At 39.5% G+C, this 23,777-nt stretch overlaps 2 protein-coding genes across 3 annotated transcripts; both read left to right on the top strand.

The window, feature by feature from the left end:
• Positions 1–5,510: 5,510 nt before the first annotated feature.
• LOC131299432 (uncharacterized) lies at positions 5,511–14,496 on the top strand. 2 transcript variants are annotated; one of them, XM_058324979.1, is made up of 4 exons: positions 5,511–5,744; positions 6,020–6,892; positions 11,948–12,887; positions 13,173–14,496. In XM_058324979.1, the coding sequence occupies exons 2-4, from the start codon at positions 6,815–6,817 to the stop codon at positions 13,979–13,981; spliced, it is 1,827 nt and encodes a 608-aa protein (XP_058180962.1). In that variant the 5' UTR covers positions 5,511–5,744; positions 6,020–6,814; the 3' UTR covers positions 13,982–14,496. The 2 variants fall into 2 exon arrangements, with proteins under 2 accessions (XP_058180962.1, XP_058180963.1); XM_058324980.1 differs by having other exon boundaries at positions 5,558–5,871.
• Positions 14,497–14,514: 18 nt separating this feature from the next.
• LOC131299606 (uncharacterized) lies at positions 14,515–16,835 on the top strand. The gene is made up of 3 exons (XM_058325193.1): positions 14,515–14,741; positions 15,686–15,698; positions 15,831–16,835. The coding sequence occupies exons 1-3, from the start codon at positions 14,515–14,517 to the stop codon at positions 16,833–16,835; spliced, it is 1,245 nt and encodes a 414-aa protein (XP_058181176.1).
• Positions 16,836–23,777: the final 6,942 nt, after the last annotated feature.

Here is a 23,777-nt window from a genome sequence, read left to right as displayed (position 1 = left end):
TGTGTAGGTACCAGTGTCTTGGGCTAGTTCGGTGCCACGTCAAGTTAGATGCATCTTTTTTGGTGAGTTACGCATACCTTAGTTACATGTATTTTCTAAATTTTTGGAAAGAAATGCCATTGCTTATTTTTGCTGGAAAATATGGGAATAGAGCTTCCTATTTGTTTTATTGAATGTCAATGCATCCAATGGTTGGTTTACAAATCTTTTGTATTACAGTTAATCTAGACCATGGCAATATGTTTTGGGAACTTGAATTTTACTTCTTGTTAGTACATGCTCGTGATAATATGAATCGTTCGAACGGTGTCTCAAGCGCTAAAGGACATGTAAAAAAAACTAGTTGCATGAAGTAATAAGGTAGGAGATGCAGCCAGGCATCACAGAGTAACAATATCTTACCACTCTTCAATGGGTTCGCTCCCCAACCGACGGGCAAAAATACCGTTGAATGTTATTATCACTTGAATATGCAAAAGTGAAAGGGAAGAAGAAAGGGGTCCATCTTTTGGACCAAAGAATTGAATTTATAGATCAAAATGCATGTTACTGGAAAATTTGATGAGAATACTTGAAATGTTGCTTGGTTCTTGAACTGTTTTATTAAGTAAGGTATTTCCATGGTCAAACTTGTAACTTTGGTATACGTTTCTCACTCGAGCTTCGGCTTACGAAAACCTTTTCTAATTTTCTAGGTTATTGATTTAGACACCCCAATCTGGGCTTCCAAATAAGTTTACTTACGGTATTTGATTCCTTGATGATGAAACGGATTAAGAACAACCCGGGAATGTCAAGTGTTTGAGTTTTGAGTATTTGCAAAACCTTTAAACCTACTAAAACCCTTCTAGCACGTGTTGGTTGAGACCCTGCGCGCGTGGGTCAAAGTGCCAAGTATTGGTCAAATGGTCAAGTTTGGCCATGGACCAGCTCAGGGTAGCTTGGACTTGCGCGCGCTAGTCCATAACTAGTGTGCTTTGGTCAACCTATGGTGTTGACTCACGCGCGCTGGTCAGCGTCTTGTCAAACTTGCTTTATTCAGCATGCAGAAGTCATGATTAGTGGTGTACAGCACATTGGAAGCTTCCATTTTCCCTGAAAAGCAGTATCCGGACAGGAGGTGTCCACATCTCCCATAAACACCTTTTCCCCTCTCATCCAATGAGAGGGAAGGCTTAAAGGGCTAAGACACCAGCCCCTTTGGCTGGTTATATCTCCATACACCACCATGTGCTCCTCCTATAAATACCCCCTTGGTTCTTCATTTCAAAGAGTTCCAAGTTTTAGTCAAGAAGGATTACAAAAAGCCTCACACACCATTCTCACACTTCAACGAAGCAACAAGCTACCTTGTTCTTAGCTTCTATCACTCAAAAAGCTTCCATATTCAAACACATTAAAGCTCAACACTCTTTCAAACCCAAAAACCAAAGGTATAGCATACCTATTGATTTTCTGTTCTGATCCTTAAGGGGGCTAGCAGGGTTAAGGCTGGTAATCAATACCAAGCCCTGGCCCTAAAGCTGGCAAGATTTCAAAAACCATAGTGGTAAGAACCAGCGCGCGTCAGTACCATGTACGCGCGCGCCACTCCGTGGCTATGCGCGTGGATCTGCGTGGGGATTGGTGTCTTACTGTTTTATGCTTTTCTTTCTATATAGGCCACTGCAAGCATGCTAAACAACCAGTTTACTTCTTTCTTTTGTTAAAATTGTTAGTTTTAGTTAAATATGCATATTTGCTGCTATGGAGTACCTCTGGGGTCATTCTGGATATGTCCCAGAACCCAAGAACATGTGAACCAAGCACTGTTTCGAGGACTCAAACTTGTGCACAGCAGTGGACAACCCACGCGCATGGGTATATCTCTGACCAGTGGCTGGCCTTGCATGTGTAACTTGGCCTTAGGCCACTATTTTGTCCTCACTCTATTTATGGGGTATTTTGTTAATTTGTAGGGCTTTTCAGCCTTTAACTGTATATTATAACTGCCTATAAACTGCTTGGTGTGCCCTGGTCTTTCCAAAGCCCAGAGGAGGTTAAAAGCTAAACCCTGTTGGAACAAGCAAGCCACGCGTGCCAGTTTGGGGTTAGCGCACGCAGGTTTGCTTGCATGCAGTGATCTATGTGAAACAGATCAGTGCCTACAAGCTTGCCCCTATTCATGCCAACTTCCATCTTGAGCACTATGTTGGTTCATTTAAATAGTATTTGGCTTTTATCCTATTTATTGCTTACCGTTTTCATGCTATCTATGCCATTGATCACATCCTGCAACATGTTACAGCTTTAATCCCCCATTAAATGTTCCCCACCCCTAAATGGCTAAAGGATTGATTAATCAAACAGAATCACAAACATCTATCGTAAATACCTAAGTAGAGACAGATCTCTGGATTGGGCGAGAGGGGTGTCTTAAAACCTTTCCCCTCTCCTAACCTGGCTCCCGAACTAAGATATGGTTTTGACGGATTGGTGCCTTCACTTTTTAAAATCAAATAGCGTATAAAACATTTCAAGCTCGATTAATTGGGTGTCGAACTTTCAAATCCAAGTGGCGACTCTGAATTGAGCGCTCGTCCCGCTAGCGCTCCCTCGATCCGGCCCTCTTTTAAAACCGAAATTTTCAAGGCACATTGCCCATAATTGTAGATAGCAAGTTGTGGGACGGATGCGTTATTTGGTTAGCTGTCGTAAATAGCACGTTTGTAAAAAGGAACATGAGCATTGTGTAGTTTTGAGACATGAAGTACAGCAATAGTTGTCATTGTAAATTATGCTTAGCTATGTTGTATAGACACTCTGGAGTTGTATGAATAGACGCTTCTGCTATTTCCCTTTATATATTATTTAGTATGCTCTGAATGGTAAAAGTGTTGGAGGCCTTGGTGATTCCGTCACCGGCCGGTCACGTGCCCCGTATTGAAGTTGGAACGTGACAATATATAACTTTATACATATTAGTTATTATAAGTGCATGCATATATATTATAAAAAAAAGAATTAAGAAATGAATTCTATTAATATTATTAATGCTATTAATAATATTATAAAAAAAGAGAGTTGTTACAAGGCTACACGGAGTGAGTTAGAGGTACCATTTGACAATACACCAAGGGCACTAAATAATTACTCCTAGTTTCACATTGCCCATCTTGAGTTCACACTAATAATCTTTTGTTTTTTTTACAAAAGTTAGAAGTTGTATTGCTATAAGCATAACGGCACTTATAATGCAGAATTCATTACAAAATTTTTGGACAAAATCAAACTAATCTTCTAATTGATACAAAACGAGAAAAGTACAAGGCGGATGATGTCTTTCACCCCAACCCAAGTGTGATGTCCCACATTGGAAACATTTGGAAAAGTGTGAGTTATATATAAATGACTACAAACAATTACTGTATAACTTGAGATTAACTTTTTGAGTCATGTAGTTAGAGCATCTCCAACAGCCTCAGCTATTGAAAATTTTCGGCAAAATGGCGACGACAAGCTCTTGAACCCACACCCAACAGTCTCGCTCCGGCCTCGCTAGTTACTCCACCGTCAAAACCCCTCGCTTGCTGTGGCGAGAATTTCCATCCTCACTTGCCCTTGCTTGCGCGCGCGCACTCTCTCTCTCTCTCTCACTCTCTCTCTCTCTCTCTCTCTACGCAGCCTTCCCTCGATGACGACGGCGGATTCCAGAATCAAAACCTACACTACAGTGCCTCACCCGCCATCATCCGTCATCGACTGCCGTCCCCTGTGGATCGGATTCCAACTCCTCTCTTGCTTTGCTTCGAGTTCGACTTAGTTTTCTTCCACTCCCCCGCAAGTTTTCCGGTAGGTTCTTGGAAATTTTAATAGTATGTGTATATATATAGGCGTATATATGTGTATATGACTGGATTTGAATTTGTGGGTTTGATCTTGAGGTTTGATTTGTAACTTTTTTGAGGATTGATTTTGTATTTGCGGGTTTGAGGTTGTCAACTGAAACAATGGTTTTGGGTTTGTAATCGGAAGTTGCTGGGTTTGTGATCGAAAGTTGGTTTGTGTTCGCTGCTGTTGCAGATTTCGGAGAGAGGAGAGAGATTGAATTGGTACAAGTGGCGTTGGTTTTGCTTAGGCTACTGGGTACCCATATATTGAATGGCTAGCTAAAGGAGAGAAATTGCACTTTTTCTTGCTTAAATGGCTAAAAATTTGGTGTGGCTAATGGAGATGCTCGTAGGTTAAGGGTATGTAGGTCAACTGGCGCGGGTCGTTACACTAGGCATCGTCTGACACATATTTTGGTGCAGTCTCAAAAAGAGATAAAGTGTTAACCAAAAAAAGATAACAAATACCCAGATAAACCCCAACAAAGTATACTGTGCCAATAAACTCTCAAAGCTATGACAAACCACCATGAGTCGCTCCAACAAATACATCATACGGGGGTAGTAGAGGCTTGTTAACACAGATACTGTTATGAAGTAACATCATCTGAAAGAGCCCGATCCGTAGACGTAAAAGTCGCCCAAAGACAAAACTAAAAACTCTTAAGAAAAGACAAAACTCCCATAGAAAGGAAAGACAACACTCTCACAAATCAGACGACAAGTCGTTGATCTGAAGAGACACGAGAAAAACAAACCAAGAACTAGAAAATAGAAAGAGAAATTGAGAACTAGTATCACAATAAATAATAATCAAAATCGTACATTTTTGTAGAGTTTGTCAAATTATTTAAGTATGCAAGAAATCATGTTTACTTATCGAAACACATTTATCTTAAAAAGATAGACTTTTTTTACTTAAAAAGTGGTCTTTGTTCAAAATATTTGGGTAAAAGTAATTTTTTTTTTTTGCTTTTCTGATTTCTCTCGTTGATACGAATAAAAAAGTCAAAAAAAAATTGGCGCAAAACAAACAAATGCAAAAAAAAATTCAAATAAGGACAAAACCAAACTTTTTTTAAAAGTCTTAGTGGAACACCACCTAAAACAAATGGATCCATTTAAGGTGCACATTGCATTTTTTTACAGATAAATATGTTCCAATATGTCATTAAGCATTATTCACTAATCATGATTTTTTTTGTTATACTAAGAACTTGACGAGCTTTACAAATAAACAGTTTCGATCCTTATTGTGAGTCTAAGACGGGCCTTAAAAACAAAATTGGATTGGACTAGATGGGATTGACACTAACCTGAGTCGTATGCCACACTCTATTGTCTCGCCGCCAATAGGGACTTCTTCTTTTTTCTGATAGTCAAGGCGTTCGAGCCAGTTTATGTGCACCTTGACTATTCCTCTCCTAGGCCCAGTGGTAGACCATCCACGCATGGACTACTTTTAATGTTATTTTACTAGGATTTGTAGTATAGGAGGAGGAAAGAAGGTTGTAGTGTAGGGAGAAGAAGGAGAAAGTTTCAGGGATGAAATGGTCATTACATATGAAGCATTTTTGTCCAATATAAAACTAAAAACTCTATTATATTTGTTTGGGCTTTCGGTTTGCCCCATTTAAGTTCATTCGCGTGACTTCCGAGCAAAACACCTTCTATGGGGGTCCGAAACCCCATTTGCAGATTCACAGAAGTATACACAACCAGAGAGAGAGAGAGAGAGAGAGAGAGAGAGAGAGGAGAACGGAAAGTGGATTGAGAGAAAGAGAGGGCAGGGAGAGAAACTGGTTTGTGGGCTAATTTTGATTATTATTATTGAGATCTTGTCCCTCCTACAATCCCCACTTTGTAGCGGACAAGGTAAAGAATTTAACCCCATTACCAAATTCATCTCTCTCTCTCTCTCTCTCTCTCTCTCTCTCTCCCTCTCCACACTTACACGCATATTTCTACAAGTTATGCTGAAGGGGACAGTTTGGTTTAAAAAGTAATAGTATTCGATTCTCTCACTTTATTCCTTTGGGTTTTTTGAAACCTTTTTAGAAAACACACACAAAATTTGAGGTTTGAAATTAGGGTTTCCTTTTATTACTTGAGGGGTTTCCTTAGCATGTTTCTTTGATTGGATTTTCTAGGGTTTCAACAAGTACTGGGACGGTACTACAGTATGGCAATATTGGCACTGATTGTGGATTGGAACGGTCTAGTTTGATCATTTTGAAGAATCTTGGTCACTGCACTAATTGTGGGTTTGAACAGTCTGGTCTAGTTTGTTTCACGTATTAAGGTTTTGTTTCGATCATTTAGAAGAATCTTGGCCACTGGATTTTTTTAAATGTTTTGAGCAATGGAAGAGGAATGCTGGTACAATTTTTGTTAGACTTTGGGAAATTCTTCTTTGAAAGGTGAATTCTGTTGCGGGTTTTTTTTTTGCCATTTTTTGAGTGATGATCTCCAGTTGGGAATGATTTTGGTACTGGGTCTTGGTCATAAAGTGGAGCTGATGGTTGTACGTTGGCTACTCAGGCAAGGCAGGAGATCAGATTGTACTTGGTCTTCCCTCCGGAAACCCTTTGGTTAACCTTGTTTTATCAAGTTGATGATTTTTGCATCTGGAGTTTGCACACTGTTACCGTACGATCAAATCATTGTGGATTACTTTGGTGATATCTGTGTGTTCAGTCCAATTCCTGTGTGCATTTGAAGCACAGAGTAACTCAAATTGGGTGTTCTTTTTAAAAACTTTGTGAGGTGGCTTTTGTGGAATTCATGGAGTATTGTTGAAGCTGGAAATGTATGTGGGGATATGGTGCATGGACAGGAGCATAGTTGCTGGTTCCTTACATTTCTGGAACAGTGCTGCTGCAAAGTAACTGAAGCATTTCTGTTTCTGGACAGTTACCTTTTAGCTTGGTCCACGATCCCGTGCAATGTCTCGCTGCTTTCCATTTCCACCACCAGGATATGAAAAGAAGGCTAGAACCTATGACACTGACTTGCTAAAAAAGGTTAACCATTTTTACTATTCTCACTATTTTTTCCCATTCACATACTTTCCATAATTGTTATGGTTTATACAATGAGCGGCATGCCCATCAGTGCCACAATACAAAGGACTTGTGTTGCACGGAGCATTTCGGATGCTAATTTGGTCTTCATCCTATCAAGGGTACAGGTTATGTTTCTTTGTTGTAGGTTGAAAAGAAAAGAGTTGGTAGTTGTGCTTTCGAATAGTAGAATAACATGGTTAGTTCCGTAGAACCGTGAACAGTATAACAGTAGTATAACATGCACATGTTCTAGTTTTAACTTTTAAGTAGCTCATTACCATAGTGTAGCATTGTTATTGCAGTGTTGCTTATCAATCATTGGTGTATGGTGCACTTAGTCCTTGCTATAATTTTAAGATCATTTTACATGATCTTATGCTCCTTTCGATTTCACCATTTCTATGCATTCAACAATTCTACCTTGATCCATCAGTGGCGTGGTATACCTGATCTTTAGTCAACGAGACGTAGTTGCCATGTAAGCCATTGTAGATTGTGAATTAATTACTACTCACTAAGATGGTTTGTATTGCTTCCTCAAATGTTTTGCAACTATGGTATGCAAGAATAAGGTACTTTAAGTCCTTTAAGCCTCTGTATATCAATTGCATTGAGTTTTTTAGGTCAATAATTCCATTGACTTATATTACAATAAGTTAACACGGATAAAGGAGTACTGTAGCCTGTTGTGTAGCACAATGTATTTAGTTCCTTCTTTCTTTTTCTGTTGTTTCTGGTTCAACCTGTTGTGAGTTTTTTGGGCAGACTCCACTGTACTGCCAGGTGGTTCTCTCAATATGCAGTAAAGCCTTGGAAAGTAGACCTTCATACCCTATATTCTTCTCTTCGAGGACCTATAAATGGATGGTTATTAATACAAACGTGTGTATGTGTATTATATATATACATGTGTGCATGTGTACCAACAAAATAGCTCCTCCCTCTCCACCACCACCACATCATTTTTGTCATGCCCTCTTCACCTATCACCCCTCCCTTTCTGCCACTCTCACCAAGTCCATCCCTACCTGCGTCTCCTCCCTCCACTGTCACACGATTGGCTGGAATATGCTAGCCTATCAACAAACAAAGAATGCTTGCACTGATACGTAGAAGTGGAATGGGAAGAGCAGCGTATGATGCTTAGGCCCGTAATGGAGCTTGAACGTGGTTGTTGCTCTCAAATTCATAGAAACAGATTCAGTGCTCTTTTATTTATAGAAAAGTTGAATTGGCTTAGTTAGAACCTGACTATGCTCCATTTTGCATACTAAGATTGCTTGCAAATGTTCAAGAAATGAAATTTTAGAGATTAAAAGGTTGGTGTGTAGAATGCTTGATGTCATCGTAAATGGTGTACCCAGTACGAAGCTCCAACATGTGCCGGGTTTGGGTAAGGGCTGATGTATGCAGCCTTACCCCTACATGCAGAGAGGCTGTTTTGGGAGAGAGGAGAGAGGCGTTGGGGTTATTCATGCTTCGAACTTAGAAGTGGAAGTGTTTTTTGGGTTCTAACTTTGTGCAAACTATTTGAAGTCGAGGACATGGCAAAGCTAATCAACGTTTTAGATAGTTTACTACGTCATATCCTGTACCAAAAAGAGACAGGAAGATAGATGGGATTACTGAATAACCTTAAATAGAAAACTAGATTTTATATTAGGAATTCGGGAACATTATTGGAGCAAACGAAGAACGTATGGAAGAGGCTGGATATTTGGGAGATGATTTGTGGAAGACATTGGAAACAATCATCTTGCTTGGCACCTTCTTTCTGGTTTCCATGAATGGCATTGTGGCTCCGGTTTATAGTAGATTGCAGATAGTACCACGGAAATCTTTTAGAAAACTCTGGGTTGGCCTTCTGTTACCTGTTTTACTGATATTCCGTAGTAGTATTTTACGGATTGGGAATTTGAGGACATTTACTTGTTTTTTCAAAATGCTTTGGATATCTAGGAGATTTTGGATTTTGAAGTGAAAGGATTTCCAGTTGTCAATTGGTTTGTACTTGTAAAGCATTAAATAGTTTCAGAAATAGGATTTGTGGTCTACATTATGTGACGCATGATGTGGTCAAAACTTTGAATTTGATTAGAACAACTGATTGTGTTGTTTGGGAAGCCAGTAGAACATTTGAGGAATCTACATAAAGGAAGATTAAGTTAAAGGAACTTTTACTGAGTGGCAGGAATATTTCAGGAAGGCCAATATAGTGCTATGTAATTTGAAGGTCTAGTTGTGAGAAGTTGTCCATATACAAATAGATGTGGATATGTGTATTAGTAGTGCCTTTGTGCATTTGGTGTCAAAAAAGACTCTGAACGTCCAAAGAGCATGTCTGTTCTTTGTGGCAAAAAATGCTTCAAAAATGCAGTTTATTTGCAGCCCACTGATATCCTCTTAAGTTCTGCTGTGTGAAAAGTAATACTTCAATGGAATAGATGCTGCTTCTAAGTTCTCTAGTAGTCAGGAGCTTTTCATAGCTCTTAAGTCATTATCATCTTCATGAGTTCTGCAAAGCAAGGCAGTCTACTCGACGAACAAAGTAAGATTTTGTTTTTTAAATATGCTTTTTTTTTTTGATAGCCGGATGTCTGGGCCAGCTTGCGCGCACCTCGACTAATTTCGGGGCCCTGAAGTTAACGATCCGGCAAACCCTCCAGCGGCCCTAAGGTTTGGGATGTTTGGCTTCTGTGGGATTCCAACATGAGACTTCATGGAGGACAGGCACTTATTTTCTTTCTCATGCCCACTTGGCCAAATCCCTTGGGTATTTTTTTTTTTTATACGCTTTCATAAATGTCTTTTGAGAATTTTCCTCATTTTCAACCCATTGAGCCCACCTTTTAAATTCAACTGAAATTAAAAGCTTTACCAGGATACTTTCATCATTCACAGTCTCAAGAAGTTTGGAGTTTTTGTGAGCTGTCATATTGTGCCCTCTCTTCAGATCATGGAAATCTGCCAAGTTGATGCCGACTGACTTAGCCTACTAAGTAACATAACCATTTTTTTTTTCTGCAAAACCTTTTTCTATGGAGTTTTGTGTGGGTTTTACATCCACTGGGTTTAGTGGGGTTTAAATCCCCATCTCTAGCCTGCCTAGGCGCTGCCAAGAGTTTCTGTGGGTTTTGTTTGATATTTTTTTAAAGGCTAACAAGAGATTATTCTTTCAGTTAATGTATTCTATAGGTTCTTCACCTCATTCAACAACCGAATCACCACCACCACCACAGTCCAGGAGATTATTCTTTCAGTTTGTTTGGAACTTGGTGAAAAGAAAGGAAAGGAAAGTGTAGAGTAAAAGTGTGGCAAATTTTTTTTCTTTATTTTGTTATTTTCCTTCTTGTTTCTTCTCAAACCAAACAAGGAAAAATTATTCTCCCTTCCTTTCTTTTCTTTTCCATAGGTTCCAAACAAACCCTTTATCTTTGCATATTTTGAATAATTGTGTAAGTGCTGACTTAATAGTAACACTCTTGCTTTGTATATGACTTCAAAATAAGTAGACATCTTTGATTTCATACCTCATCTTTTTCTCCACAACAATGGTTAAATTAGGATTGTTGTTATGTAGATTGTTAGTCTAGTGGGGCATTTTCTTCTTAATTTACTTTTTCAAATATTCGTGAAAAAATGTGTTAAAAGAAGTCACAAATAGAAGCATGCCATTCTGAAAAATCTTTCAAGGTCGATTGTATAATATCCTTTACAAAATTTAAGGATTATAAATATAAGTTACTGTGCTTATTTTTGGACACTATTATATAATGTAAGCATTATAAAATTTTGTAGCTGGTGAAGAAAGTCTTATTTACAGCAACAATTTTTCATGGCTATAATCAATTGAGGGCCCCAATTACCTCAAATTCCTGGGTCGACCATGTCCATGGTAGTGCTTTTGAACTCTCAGTAGATTTTAAGGTCAAATATATGAGCTCTCTTCAGCAGTTGTGGTTTATGCATGGGACGTTTCCCACAGTGATTGTGAAACAAATTTGCCCTTAGAATTCAAGCCTTAGTCTTTAGACAGCATGGAAAGTAGGTTTTGGGTTTCTGATTATCTTGTGCCAAAATTGTCCTATCAAGTCGGTCAACTTTAAAGTTTCTGATTGTTCTTGAGTAACCTCTGATTCTGTTTGTCTTTATCATCCGTTTAGGATATTCGAATATGTGGTTGGTTCTTACTAATTATTCGTTGTGTAATCATGCTGATAATTTAGGTCAATATATTGATGTTGCACCTTACTACACTGGTGATTTTTTGATGGTTATCGTGCTCTATTTCAGAATAAGAGAAACTGTCAGTATTGTTTGTACATTGAATGGTAATTTGGAGTTTCACATGGCTTTGTCCAGCTAGAGGGCAAAATAGGACCTAGGCAGGAAAATCTTATGACAAAAACTTTGAATATAGGTGGATTACTAGTTCAGTTTTGGTCGATTTAAATTTGAACCTCAGAATTGAGATTCCATGCAATGTTGCATGATCATGTGAGCTGACCTTGTGATCATGCTACCATAACTTCTTCAATGTGCTTTGTTATGTTCTCTTTTCTATCGTGGTGTTACTGAGGTGAGTTTTGCAACCTTTTTCAATTTTAGGCAGACTTATTAGTGCGTACTGTTTCTGAATTCCTTGTCTTAAGTTGGTTTTTACTCTAGATTTTAATTTTTGGATCCTCTGGATTTTTACTAGAGAAACAAGATAAGTATTTCCTTTCTTTTTGGCCTTGTTTGTTTTGGAATCCCTGCAACTTGTAGTCATATTTTATTGCTCTACCTGCAAATTGGTACATAACAACCATGTAACTCAAATTTCAGTCCAGATATATTGCAATTCCCCAATTGTTCGTTTGAAGTATGTCACTTCGTAAATATGTAGTTACAGATGATGGTCCTGTCTACCATTTTTTGAAGTATGGTACATAGATTTTACTTGATTCTGACATTGACTGCTATATATTTAGTTGGATATTACTAATCCAAATCATTTCTATGGTTTTTCAGGAGAAGCACAGAGAGAAAAAGCAGAAGAGGGAGAAGAAGGACAAGGAGAAGAGAGAAGGTAAAGAGCAAAGGGAGAAAGATAGAAGTGACGGAAAACGTAGAGACAAGAAAGAAAGGAAAGAGAAACATGGAGACAAAAAGAAGGATAAGGAGAAAGATAGGGACAAAGATAAAGATAAAGGCAACACATCAGAGGAGAAGAGTAATACTGGCCGGTCTGAGATATACAATGGAGGGGACAAAGATAAAGATAAAGGCAACTCATCGGAGGAGAAGAGTAATACGGGCCAGTCTGAGATATACAATGGAGGGAAGCTCAATGAAAAAGAGAGAGACCCGGACAAACACAAAAGCAGTATACCGTATGAAAGAGAACAGGGTCACAACAGAGAGAAGCCTAGTCAAAACAGTGTTTTGGGGAGGAGGATCAGAGATGACGAAAACGGAAATGGAAGCCAGTTGGTTGAGAGAATTAGAGTCCCAGAGCAAAAAAGTGACGTGCAGATTGATGAAGTGGTGGTCACGGATACTGGAATTTTGGCGGAAGGTATGCAAAATAACAAGGGGAAAAGAATTGATGATAGGAAGATCGATGTACAAGGAAGACTGTTTCAGACAAGCAATGAGAGAAGGATGGAAGAGAAAGAGAACTCAAAAGAGTTCAAGGGCGATAAAAAACGAGGGGACAAACAGAAGAATAAAGACAAGGAGAAGAAAAGCCATGGGAAGGATAAAGAGAGGGAAAAAGAAAAGAAAAAAGTAGAGGTAAGTGAAAATAAGATTGAGGATCAGGATAAATACAAAGATAGGATCAAGAATGACCTTCATCGTGCCCAGGATATTAAAACGTTACATTTTTCCAAGAATGGTGAGAGTAACACTGGCACGGAGGGAAATCTGAAGAAAAGAAAAGAATTCGAGCCAAATGGGTTTTTGCACGGTGAGTTTATTCTGCATAATGAACCTTAACAATATAACTAATGTTGTTAGCTGTGCTTATGGCACTTTGTTTTGAACCTTTGTTGGTGGTCAGAGAACTTTCTTGGCCTAGTGCCAGTTCCTGGCTCTTCTCACTAGATATTTGTGATGTTCCTCCCGATCAAAGAAAACTCTTTTGTTAAACTCCCACAAACACACATTTAATGAATTTCCCCGAACTTGGTTGTCATGTATAACCCGTGTTCTTTGCTAACTAATGTTGCTTCCTTGGTGAATTGCCTTACAGAAACCGATATCAGGCCTAGTAAAATGCCAAGGCCTAGTCCTCATCCGTCAACAGAGAACGGAAGGAAATTGGTACCTTGTCGACCTCCAATGCTGTCTTCTTCTGATTGTCTGAGGCCACCCAATAATCTTAAGTTGGATAATAAGGAGCGCAAGGTCAATGGAGTGATAGGAGCTCACTCGTTGTCACTCTCCTCAAAAAGGTCATCTGCAATTCCACCAGCAGATCAAACTGCTCAAGATTCTATGAAGCCACTCCATCCCGATTCCAAGTACTTGAGCAAAACGTCATCTGCAATTCCACCAGCAGATCAAATTGTTCAAGATTTTGTGAAGCCAACCCATCCTGATTCCAAGTACTTGAGCAAAACGTCATCTGCAATTGCACCAGCGGATCAAATTGTTCAAGCTTCTGTGAAGTCACCCCATCCCGAGTCCAAGCACTTGAGAAAAAAGTCATCAGCAATTCCACCAGCTGATCAAATTGTTCAAGCTTCTATGAAGCCACCCCCTCCCGATTCCAAGTACTTGAGTAAAAAGTCATCTGGAATTCCACCAGCTGATCAAATTCTTCAAGCTTCTAAGAAGCCACCCCATTCTGATTCCAAGTACTTAGACCAGGTACTTTCAGTTCCCAAACTGAAGGAATGGTCCGATTTTGATGACCAGGAGTGGCTATTTAGTAGCAGAAAAGGTCGTTCATTGGAGAAACCTGATGCAGGGTCCAGTGAGATCCCAAGGGTATGGGCTGAAGCTCTGCGGATTGAATCAGCCGATGTTTGTGCTCTGCCATATGTAATTCCTTATTGATTGGTATAGATTCCGGAATGATTGGATGGGCCGAGCTCTGCTGACAAGCACAGATTGGAGAACTAAGGAAGCATCCATGGTATACTTTCGAGTGAGCGTCGAGTGACTTATAGCCATGGCTGCAATTTTTTGATACCTGTCACACATCTTTACTTGTTCTACAGTTGGTTGGCTGGTTGATGAATCTCTTTGCTGGGTAAGGATTGTGGGCCATTCCTTGCTTCCTTTGACTAAATACTAATTGATTCGAAATGGAAAATTCCATGACGTCCCATATTGGCCGCAAAGGAGAGTGTTTTGAAAATGGTGCATAGAAGCTTGAGCTTCTGTGTCTGAGTGAGCATAAAAGATAACTAGCTGTGGTCTTTGCATCCCCACTTCAATTTTGATTTGTAACATAGAACTCTTATTTACAAGGAATGTACGATAGAGGGAAAGTAAAAGAGGTAGTAGTCATTCATTTGATTAACATTAGGTGTGATCATTGTTCATAATCTCATTCAATTTTCAGTTTCGTATGACCACCGCGCAGGATGGTTCTTCACGATGATTTCTTGGTCGTCGTTGTTGTTGGCAAGTTATTGTCAAAAGAATTGACAGTTTATCACCAGCTTCCAAACGATTTTAATAGGGGATTCTCAAAAATCCCCCCAGATGCTACCAGCATCTTTGAAGGTTTGCATAGACCATGTGCTAAGGGGCATCCCATGGCAAGATATCCAAACAAATCTCTCTTTATTGGCTTGTTCACCATTCCAAGGTTTGATTTCTTTGAGCCAGTTTATCACCCTTCTTTCTTTTATTATCTTATCTCTGGTTGCTTCATTGGCGAAAGTTATAACCACATATCTTCCGCTTATCGCTTTAAATCTGAATGTCATATACTTTCTCTAGTCTGAACACACTTCCCAGTTCTTTGGTAGATATATAGGAGCTTACGGATCTTCGCAATGGCGCTCCTGAATAGCCATCCATTTCCAATAGAGTGAAATTGATTTTTTTGTAACTGCATTTTGCACTCCCTAACTCTCCACTCCTTTAGTCGCTTGTGCGTATGACTTCCCCTCTTCGCCTTGCTTGCTTGATTCTACTTGCAAATAGGGCCCGCTTGGAGGGGAAGCGGAGGAACCACGCGATTTCAGCTCCCAAAATTTGGAACAAATTTGGGGCCCCACTTCGAAATAAGTTATCTATAAGTATTTGAAAGAGAGGTATGGACTGATGAGTCCAATCAGCAGCAGTTATCTGGTTCAAAGAAGAGGTCTTCTTCCTCTTCCGACTCAAGTTCTTTGGGGGGGGGGGGGGGGGAAGCGCTCTAAACTAGTCCAACTTAACCAAAGGGAACAACCTCCAGGTATATCTTTTCTAGACCCTCCTTCATCTTTTAGTTGTATCCATGACTCTATGGACTTCGAGATATCCTCTTTAAATGTTACTCCTTGTTCTTTTAGGAATTTCCTACATACATCTTCAGTTTTGGAGCCTAACTCTGACTCAAACTTTCCCTAACCAAGAAAATTCTTTGTTGGAACTGTAGGGGTCTTGGTCAATCCCTTACAGTCAGAGCAATCTTTCGTTTGATCCGTGAACACTCTCTTGACATAATTTTTCTTTCTGAAACTAAGTCGGATGTGGTCTCTACCAATAATTTGTTTTTAAGCATGGTTTTTCTAATTGTTTTGGTGTTGATGCAATTGGTTCCAGTGGTAGTATTTGGGTAGGTTGGAAAAGTTTTTTGCCTTTATCTTGTCTTGCTTCTTCTCCTCACTTTATTCTTACTTCGATTTTGGATGAGTTGGGCTTTTCCTGATTCTGTGGTTTTATTTATGGCCATCCTGTTCTTGAACAGAGAAATAGTGTTTGGACCTCTTTATCTGCTGCCAACTCTTCCTATTCTGGCCCTCTTTTCCTCTGTGGGGACTTTAATCAAGTCCTTTCTCCAGTAGATAAATGGGAAAAAAACAGTCACCATACCCCAGGATCCCTCTCATTCCATTCTTTCCTTGCTTTCTTTGGTCTTATAGAGGTTAAAAATGTAGGTCATTGGTTTACATGGACTAACAACAGAGAAGGAGATGCATGTACTTTTGAAAGGCTTGATAAGGGTTGGTGTAATCTTGGGTGGCTGGACTTGTTCCCTAAAGCTTATATGTCCAACTTGGGCATCTCTAGATCTGATCATGCCCCTATTTCCTTTGTTACCTCTCCTCCTTCAACCTTATTTCCCTTTCCTTCCAAATTTGAGGCTTGGTGGCTGCAAAACACTACAGCCACACAAATCATCAAATTCACTTGGAATTTGCCTCTTCCTGGTTCCCCTCTCTTTAAAGTAGTGAACCATAATAAAAGCATGCTCAAAGTTTTGAAGCTTTGGGCTAGAGAGAGAAAAGACTCTATTCCTGTTAAAATAAAAATGATTCAATCTCAGCTATGTAGTGTCCTTGAGAATATCTCCTCTTCCAACCTTTTGCTTGAAAAATCTTTGAGAAAGGATCTGGATTCTCTTTTGGAACAAAAAGAATTATTTTGGGCTCAAAGAGCCAAACAACATTGGCGGACTCTTGGGGATTCTAATACTAAATTTTTTCACTCTATGACAAAAGCAAGAAGAGCCAGAAACCATGTTTGGCAATTAAACTCTTCCTCTGGGCATGTCTTGAAGGATGAATCTGATATTAGGGTTGAGTTTCATCAGCACTTCAAATCTTTCTACTCTTCAGCTTCTCCCTCTTCTCTAGAAACACTTCAGTCCCTTATTCCTTTCTCAACTCTCTCAGAAGATCAACTGGTTGTATTAAATCTTCCATTCCAAGCTTGGGAGGTTAAAAAGCTCTTTTCTAAATGGCTCCCTTAAAAGCTCCTGGTCCTGATTTTTTATCAAAAATGTTGGCCCCAACTTTTTGCTCAAATCACTTCAGCTGTCCTTTCTTTCCTTAACTCTGGGAGACTACTTAGAGAAGTTAACAAAACCTGTATTGTTCTCATTCCAAAGAATGGCAACCCAGTTTCTGTTGACCACTTTAGACCTATTAGCCTGTGCAATGTCATCTATAAACTCATTTCTAAGGTCTTAGCTAACAGAATCAAAATGGTCATTAGCTCTTTGGTTTCTCCATTCCAAAATGGTTTTATTCCTGGTCGTGTTATTTCTGATAACACTTCTATTGCCCAAGATCTCACTCACTTTGTTAGAACTAAAAAGAAAGGCTCTGATTGCTATGCTTCTATGAAATTGGATATGAGTAAAGCTTTTGACCGTATCCGATGGGATTTTTTGGAGCAAGTTTTGCATCTCTATGGTTTCCCACAAAAATGGGTCCATTTAATCATGCAATGTCTCTACTGTCTCATATTCTGTCCTTGTTAATGGGTCTTACACTCCATTTTTTCATCCTTCTCAAGGCCTACGTCAAAGGGACCCTTTATCCCCCTATCTCTTTGTCCTCTGTGTTGATATCTTATCTTCTATGATAAGTTCAGCAAAGGACCAGGTATCTATTGAAGGAATAAAAGTTTCACAACTTGGTCCCTCAATCACTCACCTCTTGTTTGCTGATGACAGTTTCTTTTTTCTCAAAGTTTCTGAGTCTAATGTCTCTTCAGTACATTCTATCCTGGAAACTTATTGTCAACTCTCAGGCCAGGTTGTTAACTTCCATAAATCATGCATATTCATCGGCCCAAACTCTCCTCCATCCCTTTATCCCTTCATATCCTTTGCTTTTAACATTCCCATTTCTCCTTACTTTGGGAAGTATCTTAGGATAAACTTGGATTTAGTCACTAAGAGGAGGGAGATTTTCCAGGATATCATTTCTAGCATTGATGACAGATGTCAAGGCTGGGTTTCATTGCTCCTTAATAAAGCTGGGAGGCTCTCCCTTATTAAACACGTTCTAACCTCCTTACTAGTCTACCACATGTCTTGTCTCAAATTTCCAACCTTCGTCACTAGGAAGATCTCATCCACTTTTTCTAATTTCCTTTGGTCTGGTGATGCTAATAAGAAATCATTCCATTGGAAGAACTGGGATTCTCTCTGTTATACAAAATCTAAAGGGGGTTTGGGTATTAAGGACCTAAAACTTTTTGACCAAGCCATTCTAACCAAGCAGGGATGGAGAATTCTTGAAAATCCAAACTGTCTCTTCTCCTCTTTTTTCCTCTCAAAATTCTGTCACTCCATACTTTTCCTAGAAGTCAAATCATCATCTTCAAGCTCTTGGGCCTGGAAGAGCATTCTTCTAGGTAGAGATGTACTTGTCAATGGTATCAGATGGCAGGTTTGTGCGGGGGATAAAATTTCTATTTGGAATGACTTTTGGCTCCCATCTCCCCTTCTTGTTAAATTGAACTCCTGTCTTTCTGATGACACACCTCTCAATTCTTTTCTTCCTCTTAGGAATGCTACTGTCGATAAACTTTTCATCCTGGGGAAAAAAGTATGGAATCAGCATCTCATTTTTTCTCTCTTTCTTCCTGATTTTTCTACTTGTATCCTATCCATTCCACTATCTCAGTTTGGTTTTGATTACAGGTTCATCTGGTGTCACTCCAAAGATGGAGACTTCACTGTAAACTCATCTTACTCCCTTCTTTTATCCCTCAAACTCCATCCCTTATCCTCTGCCCCCAGCTCATGTATTCACTCTTCTTGGCCAAACTTTACATGGAACTTCATTTGGTCCTTACCAATTCCACATAAATTCTAGTTTTTCTTATGGCAATTGAGCCACGAATGCTTACCCGTGGGTGACCTCTTAATTGCTAGAGGATGGAAAGGTTTATCCATTTGCCACTTTTGCAAGCAATCCTCTGAGAGTCTCGTCCATCTTTTTCTCCAGTGCGAGTTTGTGAGGCCTATTTGGTTTGGTTCTGAGCTTGGGATTTGCATTTCTGAATCCCCTAGTCATTCCCTTCCTTTCTGAATCCCCTAGTCATGTCTATGGATATTCGCGAACTCTTTTCATGTATATCTTCTATTCTATGGTACATTTGGCTTGCCAGAAATAAGTATGTTTTTGAGTCCTCAAACTCTTCCCCCATGCAAGTTTTCAATCATGCTAAACTAATGAACCAATCCATAGTCCAAGCCTTTTTCCTCCTTAAGTCAGCTAGATTGTCCAGTGAATATGGGAAAGGGTTTGGGAATGTTCAAACTCTCCAAACCCTAAGAACTGCTCAACGGGCATCTTACCATCAGGACTTCCTTTGCTCTGATAGACAAACAACCTTTACTTTTCATGCAAATCCATGTCTTTGCTGTCAGAATATACCTGTCTTGGATATTTTCTGTGCCTTTTCTTTTAATTTGCAGCTCAAGCAAACAAGAGTGGGTCTTACTTTTTTGGTTAACTCTAGGATTGTGGGCTCCTCTTTCAAGAGCTCCAATTCTCACAAGGATTGTGCTTCATCATGTCTCTCATAACGGCTGTGAGTTGGGCCATTGATCACCATATGCTTCATTTAAACATACACACTAATGATTCTTATCTTTTCCAGCAGCTGAGAAGCTTTAAGGAATTCTCGACAACTGCAGCCCCTCTATTTTTTGACTTCTGCTTTCTAGCTCAAGATCTCCACATTTGCAGTATAACCTTATGCAAGCGGAAAAGAGTTCATCAAGCTTTCCTTTTGGCAAGATTTGCAGCCGCTTTCAGGATTCACTCCGAAGTTGACATATCTTATCCTTTTAACAACGGATAAGCTTTCTCAAGTGGATCTTTTGGCTTTGGGAGTTGCTTATCTTTTATGCTTGTTGTTCTTTATGCTTGTTGTTCTCCTTTATCTAGCTTTATGTTTATGTATCCTTTTGTCTTTGGGGCTGTATTTATTATCTATGACTCTTGTAATGACTTTTATCTATCTATGAAGTTCTTTTTTATGCCAAAAAAAAAAGTATTTGAAAGATTCCATAGATGTTGGGACCTAATATTAGGAGTTTGCTTCCGGCCCCCAATAAGCAAAGCATGTTCCTTTTATTTAATCACATCAATAAAGGATCTCTCATCCCCTGTACATGGCCGTGTGTCTGTGGTTGAGCCTTGAAATAATTTTTTCTTTGCAAAACTTTGCCCTCACAATATCTCTGCCCTCCTGCGAATTACCAAAAGGCTTGGGGACAAGCTTTAAGTGGTTCTGATACGAGATCCCACCCCCATTCAAGTAACTCGCAATTTTAGTTATTGTACTTTTGTTCTCTATCCAAGGCTCATTAGTCTTAGCAATTGCTAAATCAATTGCTTTGTTAGCATATCTCTGACAAAAACTGTTGAATTTAGGAGAATGAAATATTGAGAGAATATTGGTTTATTTCTGAATGAATTCTTTACAAAGATACAAACTCCTTTATATGCAAAGAAGCTAAACTAGGAAAGAATAAATATACAATATTCTTATACAATATTAATTCGTATGCTACAATCACGGATCCTCAATCAATCAATTAGGCAATTGATTAGGAAACCGGATTTTCCTCTAACAGTCCCCCTCAAGTTGGAGATTGGATATCATGAAGTCCCAACTTGCCACTTAAATATTGAAATTGTTCATTTCCCAAAGATTTGGTGAAGATGTCTGCAAGTTGAGATCTTGACTGAACATAGGATGGTGTAATTACTCCAACTTGCAATTTTTCCCGAACAATGTGGCAATCAATCTCTATATGTTTCGTGCGTTCGTGAAAAATAAGATTTTTTGCAATGTGGAGAGCTGCCTGGTTGTCACAAAATAAGGATACTGACTGGCTTTGTGGAACTTTGAGATCTTCCAAAATATGTAGTATCCATGTAATTTCCAAACATGTTAAAGCCATGGCCCAATATTCAGCTTCAGCGGAAGAACGAGCCACATTGGTTTGTTTCTTTGATTTCCAAGAAATCAAAGAATTTCCCAGAAATACGCAGAATCCTGTAATTGAATGTCAAGTTGTCTCACAACCCACCCAATCTGAATCACAATAAGCCTTTAACTTAGGATCATTGAATGAAGGAAAGAATAATCCTTGACCAGGATTCCCTTTAATGAAACACAAAACTCTTAGAGCAGCTTCCCAATGAGGTTTCTGAAGATTCTGCATAAATTGACTTAGGATTTGCACAGAGTATACTAAGTCTAGCCTTGTTACTGTTAGGTAAATCAATCTCCCAACCAATCTTCTGTATTTGGTTGGATCATGTAATGGATCGCCATCGTTGGGATCCAGTTTTAAATACGCCTCCATTGGAAAAGAATTGGGACGAGATCCTAATAATCCCACATCGTTCAGAATATCCAATGCATATTTTCGTTGAGAAATGAAAATTTCCTTTTTGGACCGGGAGACTTCAATGCCAAGAAAATATTTGAGATTGCCAAGATCTTTGATGTGAAATTGTTGCAAGAGAAAGTCTTTGAGAGACTTGATTGCCTGTTCATTATTGCCGGTGACAATAATGTCGTCCACGTAAATAAGTACTGCACTAAATGTGTTGCTCTCAGACTTGATAAATAGAGAGTAATTGGCCTTTGATTGAGTGAAACCTGCCTTTTGAATAGCACAAGAAAATTTGACAAACCAGTTCCGGGAAGCTTGCTTCAAACCATATAATGATTTATTGAGCCGACATACCATAGTCTCCCCCTGTCGGCGAATACCAAAGGGAATGTCCATATAGACAACCTCATCAAGATCGCCTTGCAAAAAGGCGTGAACATCCATTTGATGGAGGATCCAATTGCGGGAAGTAGCCACCGCTAAGAGATAGCGCACAGTGGTCAATTTGGCAGTGGGAGAGAAAGTCTCCAAATAATCGACTCCTTTAATATGAGTGTAACCTTTAGCAACGAGGTAGGCCTTGTAACATTCAATAGACCCGTCAAAATTATATTTTATTTTGTAAACCCATTTGCAGCCAATGGGTTTGTGACCAGCAGATATAGGAACAAGAGACCAAGTATTATTACGAATAAGGGCATCAAGTTCAGCTTGCATAGCATCCCTCCATTTCGGGTCAAGAATTGCCTGATCATAGTTAGTGGGCTCACGAAGACCAGAAATAGAAGCAAGAAAAGAATAATGGGCAGAAGAAATACGGGAAGAAGTGAAAGAATTAGAGAGATGGTGCCTTGTACCTCGGGTTGGACATGGCGACGGGATGGATGATTGTGGGGAAGTAGTATGGGAAAAGTTCATTTGATATTCAGCATCCCACGTAGGACGGGCGCGAGGTCAAGTGGAATGACGAGAACCATTGGGTTGCGTGGTGAATGTAGCGGAAGGTGGTGGATCTGGTAAAGTAATCGGTTGAGTGAGTAGTGGTAGTGGGTCTGGTGGGGAAGTGTTGGTAGACTGATTAGGTGAGGAATCGATTGGTGAGTCGGTTGAGGTTGGTGGAGTAAGTGGGGCAGGTGAATTGGTGGGGTAATCGGTTGGTATATCATGGGTAGGAAGGGCAGTAGAATTGGGTAAAGGTGTGGTGTAGGTGACGTCGGGTGCAGGAGCGGGGGGAAAAGCAGGAGAATGCGTGTCCCTTCATAAGGAAAGATATGCTCATGAAAACATACATCTCTACCAACAAAAATTTTGGGAGAATCTAAATCTAACAATTTATAACCCTTTTGACCTGTAGGATAGCCCAAAAAAACGCAATGCCTAGCACGAGGAGCAAACTTAGAAACAGGCTTGACAATTGTAGCATAACATAAACTTCCAAAAACCCGAAGGTGGTCATAAAGGGGTGGATGACCATGCAATCGCTCAAAAGGTGTAAAGGAAGAAAGGAGTCGAGTAGGCAATCAATTGATTAAATAAACTACAGTGGTAACACACTCACCCCAAAAACGAATGGGCAAATTAGATTGGAAGAGGAGAGCACGATCAACAGGCAATATACGACCATGTTTACGTTCTACAACTCCATTTGTTGTGCAGTGGAGACGCAAGAGGTCTGAAATTCAACACCTTTAGTTATAAAAAACGATTGGAGAGAAAGAAATTCACTACCATTGTCACTCGAAAGATTTTAATGTGTGCGGTAAATTGGTTGTGAACAAAGGTAAAAAATGATTTAAGTAAAGAAGAAGCTTCAGATTTATGAGACATAAGAAATAACCATGTACAACGAGTAAAGTCATCCACAATGGTTAAAAAATAACGAGCACTAGAATGTGTTTGATGTCTATGTGGACCCCAAATATCACAATGGATTAATTGAAAAGGCAAGGTAGAAGAAATAGAAAATGTTGGAAACGGTAATCGAGTCTGTTTGGCCAAAGGGACAAACATGACAAAAATTGTCAAAAGAAACAGAAACGGAAGAATTGGACTTAGATATGAGACGTAGACAGGTAGGTAATGGATGGCCAAGGCGATGGTGCCAGGTAGAATCGGGATGGGTAGTATGGCAAGCAATTGGCGAGGTGCGATCTGGTGACATGTAATAGCGGCCGCCACTTTGCTTACCCCAACCAATCATCCTCCCTGTAGCTAATTCTTGCAAAACACAGAAATCCGGGAATAAGATCACACAACAGTTTAAGGATTGGGTAACTTACTGGCAGACAAAAGATTTAATCGAAAGGAAGGCACATGAAGAACATCTTTTAAAACAACATCTTTGTTGAAGAGGAGTGTGCCAGTGGAGTTAATAGGGACGGTGGAGCCATTGGGTAAATTAACACAAGGTGCGTGGGGCGGATGATAGTGAGAAAATAAAGAAGAATCAGAAGCAATATGGTCCGTAGCTCCACTATCTAAAATCCAACAATTTGAGGAGGTAGAATTAACAAATGGATGATTATACAAACCTGCGACATT

This window comes from Rhododendron vialii, chromosome 9a (assembly GCF_030253575.1).
Source record: "Rhododendron vialii isolate Sample 1 chromosome 9a, ASM3025357v1".
In the NCBI taxonomy this organism is placed as follows: Eukaryota; Viridiplantae; Streptophyta; class Magnoliopsida; order Ericales; family Ericaceae; genus Rhododendron; species Rhododendron vialii.
This window is presented reverse-complemented; position numbering and strand designations above follow the sequence as displayed.